The 14,599-nt window shown below is 33.2% G+C and overlaps 1 protein-coding gene across 1 annotated transcript in view; it reads right to left on the bottom strand.

Moving 5' to 3' along the window:
* Nucleotides 1-11,572: 11,572 nt before the first annotated feature.
* LOC150087073 (uncharacterized) overlaps nt 11,573-14,599 on the bottom strand; it is a 98,351-nt gene continuing 95,324 nt past the window's right edge. Inside the window, exon 4 of the mRNA XM_090371796.1 lies at nt 11,573-12,073. Within this exon, the coding sequence (XP_090227922.1) occupies nt 12,028-12,073 (46 nt within the window). The 3' untranslated portion in view covers nt 11,573-12,027. The remainder of the gene's footprint in view (nt 12,074-14,599) is intronic.

The following is a 14,599-nucleotide window of genomic DNA, read 5'->3' as shown; positions in this document are numbered from 1 at the left end:
AAAGTAATTGCAATGAACAGTTTCAATTAATATACTTTATTTCACTTCATTTTATAATTTTCACAGTTTATTATATGCAGATGATATTGTACTCTTAAATATACACACACACACATATATATACACGAGGGGCGATAATTTAATTCGCGATTTTATATTTACAGCGTGAACTTTCCATAATTGCCACTGGAGACATTTGCCCTGATCACTACTGAGCAGACTGTGTGTGCACATGCCAGTACTTGTCAAACTAGTGTTGCGTGAAGAGTTTTTTAGCTGTATGTCACTGACGATCATGCATGGTTACGATGGTTGAAGCAAGTATCATGTCGGAGATACAGAACTTAACAGCGATATGATTCATTCAGATGTCAGATGGGGCTTAAATGCATAGGAAACAGTTAGAGATGAATGAAGCATATGGTAATGAGCGTCTTGATAGGATGGCCATATTCCGGTGTGACCAAACTTTCCCACGTGAAATGGTTTCTCCATCAAGACAATGCCAGGGCCCCATACAGCTAATATCATGCAGGCAGTAACCACCGTCATAGGTGCTGAGGTTCTGCCACATCCCCCTTATTCACCAGACTTAGCCCCGTGTGATTTCTTCCTGTTGCAGAGCCACAATGGGAGCACTTCGCAGTCTATCGAAAAATGGCTTGAAAGAAGAATTTCATGCATGGTTACGATGGTGGCAAAAGTGTGTAAAGCTCAAGGGAGAGAGTATTTCCAGGAGAAATCCACAGATTCATATGATGACATTTAAGATAAGATCTTGCACCAGTTTGGGAATTAAATGATCACCCCTCGTATATATACATACACACACTCACTAATTTCACAGTATGTAGTTTCATAATGAGCTGTACACCTTTAAGTGTACAGGATTGATCTTGTAACATTTGGATTTGTGACGTTACCTCGGGACCACAGCCAGCCCTTAGATATAGGTTGTGAGTATTTGTATTAGAATTAGATACAAATATACAAAAATATAAATAAAGTTGGGAGAGACACGAAAAATTTAGACTGCAGACTAAACCAAAAATGGTACAAGTTAGTAATTTTGTTCATCTAAGAATAATGTTTCATGAAGATGGAAGATTACATGTAAAAGTAAACAGAATAAATAAAGCAGGAAATATAGAAAGCCAAATTCAGTTAAATTCATTTGGAGCAAAAGAGAAATTAGCCAATCAAGTGATTTTTAAACATATTTTAACCTGAGCAGGAAGATCAATAACAAATAATGCACTTATCAAAAATTAATCTTCAAAAATCAGTGTTTTAAGAAAAATACCTAAATACCAACTAGGTAAGTGAAAAAACGTAAGAATGCTATGGGCATGTAAGTAAAGATGGGTAAAGGAAAATTAGCAAAACAGATATTTGAAGCAAAAATCAATTGTAATAGGCCCACCAAAAGAAAGGTGGATCAATGGCAGACCAAGAAAAAGATGAAACGATGGCATCTAGCAAGCAGTAGAAGAAATAAGGGTTTAGTATTAGCCATATGGAACAAAGGAAGGCAGGCTCCAAGCTTTTGCAGCACAAGCAGAAAGAAGAAAAAAAAAACTATTAATTATGTATTTCATCACTCAACACATAGGTGCCAATTCAATTTACCTTTAATATCCTCAAGTTTCCACCTCAACTACCCCATGGAGATGAATTATTCCTGTAATTAAAAACTTGCTGTCTAAAAGAAAACTTCCTAAAATCCAGTCTACCTCTTTCCCCATGACTTTAATTTAAATTCTCTAGTTTCTTGTATAAATTATGATCACAAATATTCCACCTTCATACATTTTATGGCTCCTTCTCAGTCCTTACAGACCTCAATCAGATCCCTTCTGAAGTACCGAATTACAGAGCTCTGCAGGCCACATGTTTGAAGTATTTCCTCATATGGGCACCCTTTTGCTAACTCAACTAAATGCATTACCTGTCATTGGACCTTTTCGAGTTCAATTTGAAGAGGCTGGCTGGGTTAAAAATCTAACAGGAAAGAGTGAATAGAAGGCCACTAACTGAGGGACTCTTTTTACTACCATAGTGACACATGCACTTACATGTGTATAACAGATTTGGATGATTATGATATAATAAATAAGAATTAGTGAAAATAGCAGTTACAATAATTTCATTTGTTATTTTCCACAGCAATGAATTTCAAAGTAGTCTGTTAAAGAATTTTAACTGAACATGCAGAAATCTGAACCAAAATACATGATACTTCTAGTAATCTATTTAAAATAAATTTAATGTAACAATGTTAGTTAGCACACTAGTTTGGCTCATTTTTATTTTGGCTCATTGCATTCCTCAAGAATGCAACTCTAATGAGAACAAATAATTATTTAGGTATTTTTTGTAATATTGTAAGCCAGACCCAGCTCACAAACTTTAGTATGCAAACAAATGTACTAAATTCTTTTGTGACTCTCAACTTGCACACTACTGATATAGATAGGGAAAGGAAAAACAGATAACTAAAATAAAAAAATTAATAAATAACCAATAAAAACAGTTAACAAAACTGTAAATTACAACTTAAAACTATTTAAGAACCTGTTTTTTTGCTGAAAATCAATATTCAAACTATCTTTTATGGTCGACAAGTCATGTGTCACTGAGCAAACTGTGTACAGTACAGAGCAGTAATCTCCTAAATAAGGAGGCAACTAGTGGTGAAGTGGCTCCACAATATTTAGTAGAAAACTTAGTTTGCTCTACATACAGACCAAGGCTATGTTCCTGTAATAACTCCTTTAAGCTGTATCCTTGTTTTTTTTGTGGTTTTGTTTTATTGCTGTTCCACTATTGTGTCAATAATAACAGTTGAAGTAAGTATGCATGGGAATTATGAGTTTTGTTTAACTTAGCACTCATGCTGCGAAGTAAAGTTGAAAAAACAGCAATTTTAATTTCTGGAAAATAATAAATTTTTTTTTAATAAGATTAGATTGCAATCTATTCTTATTAAAAAATGACATGTTACATACATGTCATTTTTTAATAAGAATTAAAATTTAAAAAATAGTTTATTTAAAAAAAATCAAGAAAATAAATAGCCTGGTTTAAAAAAAAACAAAAAACATTTTAAACAAAATATACCCATGAATCTATTAGTTTTATCCATTTTACAGTTGAAAAGCCTGCTAAGCAAAAGTTGAAAGACTGCAAAATTTTAAACATGTACATATATACAGACTTCTTAATTTATGCAAATTTAAAATTGTGGCAACCATATTTATGAAAAGTGCCACTAGTGGCCAGCACGATAGCCCGAAATTTTCTTATTTTGTTTTGCTGAAGGTTGTCGATTTGCAGTATAGAACTTTTTTTTTTCTTTTGTGCTTATTTTTACTTATTTTGGTTTTATTATTACCCTTATGGCTAGTAAGTGTCCTCGTAGTTCAACTGGAAGTGATGGTAAGTGCTCACGGAAATTAATTTCGTTTGAAATGAAACTGGAAGTGCTATGAATGAGGTGACAGCACAGCACACATTAAACATGCTCTAAGTCTGATGAGTGAGAGTACATTGGGTATTATTTGAGATAGTGCTGATAAAATTAAAGAAAATGTTAAGAGTGGCGTGCCCTTAACAACACAAAAGGCGTTGTATGCTTGGTAAAGTTTGATAGAACACATGGAATAAATTCTTGCTACATGGAAGAGTGACCAAAATAAAAAACATGTTAACAAGTGCAAGAGAAAGCTCGTAGACTTTATGATGATTTAAAAGAATGCGAGGAAGGGGAAGTTAAGCCCTTTTCGGCAAGTTCAGGATGGTCTGTGAATTTTCATCAATGGTATGGTTTTCATAATTTGAAAACATGTGGAGAAGCTACATCAGCCGATAAAAATGCTGTGGATGAATACCCTGCGAAATAAAAGGTGATGATAAAGGAGGAGTACATACCCAAACAGATATTCAACCTCGACAAAACAGATTTACATTGGAAAAAAATGCATGATCATACTTATATTTCCATTGCTGAAAAGACTACGCCTGGCTTTAAGGTGGCAAAAGATTGGCCAACACTTCTGTTTGGTGCTAATATGGAGGGTCATAAACTGAAACCTGTGTGCATTTACCACTATCAAAACCCTCATGCCCTTAAAAGTTACAAGTCATACATGGATCTTAGTTACAACCAGAACTGGAAGTGTATTGCAAGGCAGAAGGAATTCCATTCAACATCTTACTTATCCTTGATAATGCCACAAGCCATCCACCCAGTATTGTTGATGTCTGTTCCAATATCAGATTGTTATTTTCCTGGCAAATACAACCTCAATACTCCAGACTATGAACCAACACGTGATTAAATCTTTTAAGGCTCAATATTTAAAGTGCATTCTGGCTGATCTAATTGACAAGACTGACTACAAATAAATGTCTGCAACAATATTGGCAAGCCTTCAATATAAAAGATGCTTTAAAATTTGTTGATGCTGCATGGCGTGAAGTTGAAGTTCCACAACTGTATTCAAAGTTCATGGTATAAGTTATGTTCAGATCTTAGCAACTCCTTCCAAGGCTCTGATACCAATGAAGATTATGCAAAAACTAAAAACAAAAGGGTGCTCGCTAAAAAGATAGAGTTCACTGAAGTGGAACAACTGATGTCAATGATTTAATTGATTTGCATCATTAAGAACTGTCAAATGAAGATTTGTTTGCACTGAAGCAGCATCACATTCAAGATGAGGAGGCAGCAGAGAGCAAAAGCTCAGCAGTTAAAGAAGAATGGAGCCTGACAGTGAAAGGAATATTGAAAGCATTAAATCTTATGGAAAAGGCCTAAATCTATTAGCTGATGAAGAGACTAATCCTGAACGAAGCTCTAAAATGCAACGTAAAGTTATGCTAGAACTTGTGTTTTTTTTTTTTTTTTTTTTAATGTAAACCCCAAACACGAGAGGTATTAGAACCTATAGACCATGTTGGATTGGAGGTTGAGAAGACGAAATAAGATATTTGTTGAGAGAACTTGTTGCATTGTTGTGTGAGAAAAGGCAACGTGCAAAGCAGCTAACTTTGGATTCCTTTTTCATGCACTCAAGTGATCCACACACCTCCCAGGTTAGCATAACACCCCCACCTATTTGGTCCGAATCCAAGGGAACAGAATATGACCACGATGATCCCTCTCATCAACCTGCCTAAGAGCACACTCCACCCCAATCTATCTCTCTCTCAATTGTTGTTTGTGTTGTACTGTATATGTTGGTTATAGCAAACATACTTTTTATTACTGTACAAAAAAAAAAAAAAAAAAATAAATAAATAAAGATGAATGATCTCTTTGGTTGCTCATTTTCTTTAGTGTCCAGTCTTCCAACCAAAGAAAATGAATGGTATGTACCAGTAGGGTGTGAGAGTTAATCAATAGGCCTATTATCGCATTTTTTGGCGATTATTTACATTATGCGTGAATTTAAATCGCACGAGACATTCTGGAATGTAACATTCATGTAAATTAAGAAGTCACTGTACAGCCACTCCCCAACTTACATAAGGGTTGTATTCCGTGGAACTCTACATAAGTCGGAATTTCCCTAAATGCTTATGCAGTACTCGCAAATTTGACTGAATTTGATTGAAGCAAAAAAGAAATGTTCGACGAACATGTAAATAGAATTATTTATTCAATTTTTTTATCTCATGCACAGGAAATATTACAAAAGTGCACAAAAATTATAAAATTACAAAAAGAGAGAAAAGACAGGCATAATGTCAGGAAGTTTTACCTTTCGAGCATTGTTGCCAGAATTAACTCTCCAGTTGATTAGCACGCCGCTGTGGAAGTTGAGGGCTGTGGAGATTTAGAAGGGGTTTTTTCCAACACATCACGAAATTTCTCTGCAGCTGCAGAATCAGCAATGTTGCCTTCACTACATACTGTTTTGGAAACCAGCACGATGCTTGAACCCTATTAAACCACCACCTGTTGCTTGCCACAAGGCTTGGGATTTGCCTTACTTATCCTTAATATCTTCATAAATACTTCTTGCTTTTGCTTGAATGGCCATTGGACTCAGGGGCACTTGCTTGCTTCTGAATCCAATTTTCCATCCACATTAATAGCTTTTCCAGATTTGATATGGCACTCGAACACTGTTTTGTGATCACTGTTGGGGCAGACTGGCCCTGGTGTGAAATACATTGATCCTTTAACATGTTCTTTTATATGCACACTGTCCCTTAAAATAGCATTCACTGTTGAAGCAGCGAGACATAATTCCGTGCAATAGATGACAAACTTTGTCCTGCTTCATACTTCTTAATTAATCATATTCATTTCTAAATCAATTTTGTTTCATTTCCTAGCACTGGCCAGCACTTGCATTTTCCGTTGATCCCTTTCCCTTCACCATTGTAATAAGTAAATAGGAATGAAGAGCAGATTCTGAACATTTATTTATGTTTTTTATATGACTGAAGATTTTAGTGAAGGGGAACTCATTTCACCATAATACCCTAACATAAAAATCCACAGAATTCCAGTTATCAGTATCATTGTAAATGCAATAAGATCGAGTTTACTACCCGTTTATAATATTTGATTGCGCTAAAAGAAAAGCCTAAGAAACCGGAAAGTGCAAATTTTGTTTTGTTTTATGGTAGTGACCTCCAGAAATGTGTTTTAGAAAAATATCACAAAGGCATTCAAAATTGATTCTTATAATGGAAAGTATGATAACCATGAAAGTGTAGTGCAATTTCCATTATAAAAATTACCTTTTAGCGAGATAAACAGCTATTATACAATAAACCCTCGATTTAATGGACCGGACAAATAATAATACAGTAATGTATTATTACCTTGACCATATTATTTTTTTTAGGTTATACAAAACTTCAGTGTTATTATTAATTAAAAATAATTACCTATTTCCATTATTGTTTTGATAATTACTTTTATTTTTATAATCAAATTCAGGAAGTTGTTTTTTATTCTTTCTGAAAACTTGTTCAAATAGCTATTTTCCCAGATTACAGATATGAGCAGGCAGTGACTTGCGAGCTGAACGTGACTCGGGACTCTAAACTGCAGATTACTGACGCGCTTTGTTTCAGTCTTAGTCTGCCTCAAGCTATCGTGCAGTCAGGTTGTATACAGAGTTTTTGTGATTTCTGAAATGTGACTTTATTAAATAATTTTGCAATCCTTACAATTTAAAATGGCATCAAGTGATAGAGGAGATAAAAGAAAGCATGTGAACTTAAATGTGGCACAGAAATCAGAGCTAATTGAGAAATTAGAACAAGGAATCTCAGTAGCATATCTTTGTGAAATTTACGGCGTAAAAAAAAAACTGTTTCTGACATTCGTAAATCAAAGGCCAAATTGCAACATTTTATATTTACAACAGAATATTACATATTCTTTATTATAATTTAATAATTTTATATTGTACAGTACTGTATATTGTATTAAAGCTTTTTTTTGTTTTACATTAAGAACAATAAAAAATGCCTCCCCAGGTTACATTCGATTTAACGGACTTTTGGCATTAACAGACACCCCTTCTCCCCTATTAGTCTGTTAAATCAAGGGTTTACTCTATAGTGAAAATTTCAACTTCTGAGGTTTTGGAATGAATTACAAAAAAAAAAAAAAAAAAATGTATTATTGGGTTCACGTTACGATATTTTCACGATACCCTATTTATTCCTATGGGATGCAAAATACGTTTCCATGATTTTTTTAAGTTTGCACTGGCCAGCATAAACTTACGTAAAGTCGAATTTTGGTAACTCGAGTATTACTTAAGCCAGGGAGAGGCTGTATTTAGGTTTTTTTTTTTTTTTTTTTTTATTAACAACCATTTTCAATTTTTTTCAAAATTTATTTCAATTTGACACTGTAAGTGCATCAAATTCAAAATGTATGTATCTTGCTTCCCACAAACCAGTGTCCATATCTTTCAACAATGAAGCATGAGAAACTATAAATTTTTATGTAACTCAAGGGAGTGGAAAGGTAGTAACTTTGGACTTTAGACAAACAATTTGAAACTATGTAGTTTCAAATTGTGTTGGCATCTATCACATCACATGATACTCTTCAAGAAAATAGTTGCAAAAATGATGATGCAGCACCTGCCAGGTGCTGTGTTTACTCTGCAAAAACTGTATAAAAAAAAAAAAAATTTCGGGAACTATTGCAGTAAATGTTTGACTACATTTAAGATGATAGAAAAATTTCAGATTTTAATCATTAATTAAATGGTAATGCAGGAGGGTTATATTTCAGAAGCACCTTTCAGATCCTGCACCAGGTTAACATAGTATCTTATAATTACAAGAGAATAGCTGAATAATATATTCTTACTTTTCATTGAAATGATTTGCAACTCTTCCTGATTTATTTTAATTTGTGGGCATTGTTTTTCTTTTCTGAATCATGAAACTTTGCTAATGTGATTTTGTTGATTTTAGTTTTAAGGTAACTTAAAACCAAAATCAACAAAATCCCAGCAAACAAAATCCAACAAAATTAGACTCTATGGCCATGTTGGGCCATCATGTCTGTGCAAGTGCATGTTTGCAAGTCAATCTGCACATTGTGCAGCTGAGAAACCCTACTGCTTCCACCTGAGATCAGCTAACTATAGCCCAGATTGAGGAAGCTTTTAGAAATTCTTCCAGGCTATTATGGGAGTCAGACCTAGACCATTCCAAACAAGTAATAAGTAATGAAACTACTATAGTGTCAGGGAGGTCCATAACAATGCCTGAGGCTGCAGCATTAGCACATGAATGTGATAATTAAAGTTAAATAAATTAAATATTGCTAGAATGGAGAATAAAAATGGGGAGGTAGAAAATTATAAATAAAATAAAATTTCTTTTTATACTCAGTTCTCTGACTGAGTATAAAAAGAGGATATGTTGTGTGAAAGATACACATCAGAGCAAATTGAATTCTTAATGTGAAAAACCTTTGCGAGATGAAGAGAAACAGCTGTGAATAGAAAGATAATTTCTTTAATTTTGTGCAGAATAAATTATTTTATTTGTTTATTTATTTTTGTTTTTATTTTTTTGTTTTGTGTCAAAAATTGCAGTTACACTTGAATTACAGTTATAGAAAGTTTGTGGCAGTTATAAAAACTTTTATAGCATACAGAAGGCTTTTCAAACCAAGGTATGCAAAACTTTATACATTAATAAAACTTCCACAAACCATGAATACAATGCCTAAAGATGTATTCAATCACTTCGCCAAGAAAGCTAGGTGTAGTTTTTGTAAGTTAGTTTGGTTTAAATGGAAGAAAAAAGTTAAAAGAATTGAAAGGGATACTGCTGAATGATTTCTATACACTGGTGCAAAAATTTTGATGTGGTATTAAGGAGAGATGAACAACTGGCACAGAAAGGTAAAAAGTGATAATTTGATAAACTGTAAAAAGAAACAAAGTATCATAGTTAGTCACTTTAAATTTTTTGCTTATTATTCTTGTCATAACCACAACTTCATCCAGTGATGTTGTGGTAATGATTGAATGTGTTGGAGAGCAAAACTCTCCTTATAAAATTGTGTTAACTCTGACTATTGTGCAAGACATCTGAACTAATACATTACTTTATTGATTAAAATGTGCTTTTTTAAACTACAGAAGTTATAAGAACTGCAGAATTTACTCTTGACATTGTTGGTGTGATAGAGACAAGTCTGAATTGGTATAAAAAGCCTGAATAGAAAAATTAGGAAAAACTGGATAAACAAATAAAATTTCTCTTGATGTTTATTTATGTTTACTGCTTACTTTCATGATATAAAAACAAAAATTAAGTTGTTTTAACATTATCCTTGTGGTCATGTGAAGTTATTTTAAACAACCACTTTCCACCACAAAGTTGGTAACATTCTAAATTACTTGTTATCAACCCCAGAGTATGTGTGTTTGTTAATAACTTTTGCTGATTCAGTAAACAGAGCGTATTATGAGACGCAAACCAGATAATGAAGGAAATACTGTGCATCCAGTAATGTTATGAATGAAGGGACAGAATACTGGTAGAAAAAACATCAGGGAATGGGGTGAGAAACTGAAGGTACTTGTTCAATTTTAGTAAGCATTCTATTTAGCAGGCCTGAATCTCTTATTTGGTCCCCTGCAAATAGTATTGTCCGAATGATTCAAATTTGTTGATAAATTATTTTTGTCTAATGGTATATATGATACTATAATTACAGTGATTTTTTTTTTTTTTTTAATGATAAAGCAAACATAATAAATAGTAAGTTAATGTACTGAAAACATGTTCCAAGAAAGCAAAGCTTATACAACAGTAGTATATATACATTAAAAAAAAAAATTCTCATTCTTTCCGATAATTTGCCTACCTTTAATTTATTCCAACTATCCATCTCCGTATGATTAAATGAAAATTTATTCCAACAATCAATTACTCTTTGGCTGAATGCTAATTTCCACACATCTATTCTGCAATCATCCTTTTCCAATTTAAATTTGTCCCCTTGTGTGTGTGTGTGTGTGTGTGTGTGCGCATTCCCACTACTCATACCCATTTCTAGTTAAATGTAATAATGAACAATACTCGCCACATTAAAATAAAACACACACTGGCATGAAGCATGGCATTATGCAAAGTTCTAGTGTTAAAAATGTTTATGCTGTTTTGGTGGTCTTCCTCCCAACTGTTATTGGAGATGCATTCCAAAATCTAATTTTTTAATGTTAAATTCAGAATATGAGTTATCAGTATACATATTATAATATACTACAAAAAAATACTTTTTTTTTTTTCAGAAGACAAAGATATGAATATGCCTGTCAGAGTCAGCACATAACCTTTCCAAAATCTTAGAAATGTATAATTATAAGACTCTACAGAAAATACTTGGTATACACTGCTGGGAAAATCATTAAAAAACTTTGGTGAAATTTTATTTATGGTTTATCACACAACAGCACAGGATAAATAACAAGCCACCACAATACTTTGAGAAAATGAGAAATATTAAGTGGTTAAGACTATGTGGGACTATGTATTTATGACTTCTCTCAAAATGAAAAGTCAGTCTGGAGAAACATTTGGACCTTGGAAGAAATTAAAAACAGGAAAAAACAATAAAATAAATAACAAGGTAGAACATATTTGTTCATAATAAATTAATTTTGTAAATTATATAATAAATATTCTCCATAAATGCTATAATAAAACAATTATATATAAACATGCAAAATTTACATAATACATGTAAAAGGTTTTAAAGTGTTAAAATATTTGTATAACTTAAGTAAAATCTGAAATCAACTCTAACCACTGCATAGTTAGGTTTACTCTTTCTGGTATCAGAGCTTGCAGATATTATTGTATATTTGTAAATATACAATAATATTTTAAAATAACTCAAGCAATTAGGCTCTGTAAACAACTATTTATGCATAAATTATTAATAACTAATAAAATCACTCAAAGTGCCTTGAGAACCCAATTTATAATCAGTATAACACAAAACTTGCAAACTAAAACTGAGAAATAATGCAATCTGAATTATTTAAATACAGCTGAAGAAACTAATGATATTATAAAGATATTCCATGGTACAAACTTCATTTCTAGTAGCAATCTCTTGGTACAATGCAAAACCTACGTCTTCTCATTTCAGTTTTACACAAAATGCCAGAACACTGTACAACTTTCTTTAAAAATCTCCTCACCAAGCTGTCTCCAATAAGAAACAAACTTTAAATGTCACAGGCAATATGACCATTATATAAATAACTGTAACTGGAGATATATTACAGAAAGGTTCACAAGGTAGCATCACATTTATCAACCAAACAATAATGAGTTACTCATATTGTATAAAAAATATTTTCCACACAAGGTACCACCTCGAATTCAAGTGGCAAGATTGTCAACAACCCGTACATACAAGCGATTCTTTTAGAACCACTCAAAGATTTCTTTTTTCCTTTTGCTTTTATTTGTTACTCTGTGATAAAACATGCTTCACAATTATTGTCTTTATTATTCATATCCTCTTAAATAGGGAAACTCATCATAATCTCTTTCTCTATAAAAAAAAAAAAGAAAAACAAAAATTATACATACACACATTAAGAAGTCTAATCCTTTAAGCACCCACCAGATAAATTAACTACAAATTAAGCTAAATTAACGAATTAACTGTACATACTCAGATGCATTTAAGTATATCATATATGTATTAAAATGTACAAAAATAGAAATATCTGATTCTGTGAGCATGTACAGGGCAGGCCATGTCACTTCACTGAGAAATTATTTGCATAATTTAAATGTTGAAGTCAATTTTATACCTATATTACTTTATTAATAGTATTTATGTGGTGTTACTTATGACACTGAAATGCAAGTGTTCAAACTATTTTGGTAATTTACTTCCCAGTAAATTGCACATCTCAGTAAACTTACATAGGGTCCACCCTGTATTTAAAAACTCTTTAATAAGCATTAATAAATGAAGAGTACAAATCAACAGAATTGGTGTTGAGGTGGAAAGTCTTTGTACATTAGAGAATTAAGGCACTATGATATAGTAAATAAAATATATATAAAAAAGCAACAAACAAAGCAATAGCTGCTATTTGATCACTACACAAATATAAATGCAAGGAAGTACAGAATTGGTTATTCTGTGTTTATTATTTTTCAATAGTCTTATTGGAGCACATGTTCCAGTGGTGCTGCAAAGTAGTTATCTCACTCTTGTAGAATGATTTGTCAAGGCTGAAAAATATACTTACATGGCTGATATAACCCCTTCTTGTTTTGAATTTTTGCCTGGATAAGTGAAATTTTTGGGAAACAAAGAAAAGTCTAACAGGACCCAATTAAATAAGGAGAGTAGAAACAATTATTTACAAGTAAATACATGGGCTGTGTTAAAGTAACTAAGAGTAGATACAGGTGCATGTATACATACATGTACAACAATGCTAGGAGTATAGTTAATAAATTTGATGAGCTTGAAGTGATAGCCAAGACATCAAAGGCAGATATTGTTGGGATATCAGAGACATGGTATCACACAGACATAAGCAGTGCAGAACTGAAATTTAGGAAGTACAATGTGTACAGAAAGGATAGACAGGACAGGAAGAGAGCAGGGGTTATGCTGTTAGTTAAGAAACACATAAAACCTAAGGAAGTGCATCCAATTGATGTTGGTGGACAATGCAATATTGAGTCTATTTGGTGTGACATAAGCACTGGGAAAGTAAAAATGAGAGTTGGTGTGTGTTATAGGCCTAATGAATCTGATGAGTATAATGAGCAATTGTGCAGAGAAATAGAGTGGGTCAATAAATTAGAGTGTCTTATAATGAGGAATTTTAATTTCCCAGATATTGACTCGAATTTGTGGAGTGCTCACTCACACACTAGCAAGGCTTTTGTGGATTTATTGGATGACTGTTTTCTATAGCAGCATGTTTGGGAGGCAACTAGAGGGAATAATACTCTTGATCTGATTATCAGTAGTGATTCTTCATGCATCAAGAATCTGCAGATAAAGGAACCACTAGGTGGCAGTGATCACAGTGTCCTGAAGTGGGATTTACTCAAAGAGGTAACTACCATCAAGGGTAAAGGGAAGGGTTTTTGCTTTCGTAAAGGTGACTTGGTCTGTGACAGTATTTAAATTCTATACGGTGGAACCAACTAATGATGTTACCAACAGCAAATTCAAAATGGGAAGCATTCAAAGAATTAATCTTGGAAGCTACTAGGGCTTTTCATATCAACAAAGAAATATTGTTCAAGATTTAGGCCTAAATGGATGTCAGATGAACTAATTAGACATGTGACAGAGAAGAAAAATGCATGGAATTCATATAAATTAACATGTGACACAGAAGCCTATGATAGATATAAGGAGGTCAGTAACCAAGTTACAAAGGAGGTTAGGCAGGCGAAGGCAGATTATGAGAAATCTTTGGCAAAGGATGCAAAGAAAAACAGCAAAGAGTCCTTTACTTATGTAAACTCTAGAAGGAAGGGGATGAATCAGATTGGTCAACTTGATATCGATGGTTCAATTGTTGATGATCCTGCTCAGGTAGCTAACAAACTAAATGAAAATTTTGCATCGACATTCACACATGAGGAGTTATTCAGGGAGGGGAATGCCAGAGGTGTATTCAACTCTGGCTGTTGGGTTTTATTGGTGCATTAGCAACAAAGGCTATAATGCGTCAACTCTGGCAGTAAGCTAGATAATCTTGTAATAACTGAGAGTAAATGGAGGAGAAATTGTTGAAGATAAACACAAGAAAGGCACCTGGGGTGGATCTATCCAGTTATATTAAGGGAGGCAGCAAAGGAAGTAAGTAAACACTTAGCTATAATTATGAGAGCTTCCCTGGAACAGACTGTGTTGATTTGCATAACTGCAGCCATTCAGTAGAAGCTGGTGTTTTCTATTGAACAGCCTTTTGAAAGCTTTTGCACATGCAAAAATCTGAATCTTGATGAGAGGACGCACATAAACAGATAAAATCTGGTGAGTATGGGCTTGGCACACCCAGGGTCCAGAACTTGATATCATCATTCTTCTTTT

Source organism: Mastigoproctus giganteus, chromosome 4 (genome assembly GCF_048544385.1).
Source record: "Mastigoproctus giganteus isolate SK-2022 chromosome 4, ASM4854438v1, whole genome shotgun sequence".
NCBI lineage: Eukaryota > Metazoa > Arthropoda > Arachnida > Uropygi > Thelyphonidae > Mastigoproctus > Mastigoproctus giganteus.
Note: the sequence above shows the minus strand (reverse complement) of the source record. Positions and strands in the feature narration are given on the sequence as shown.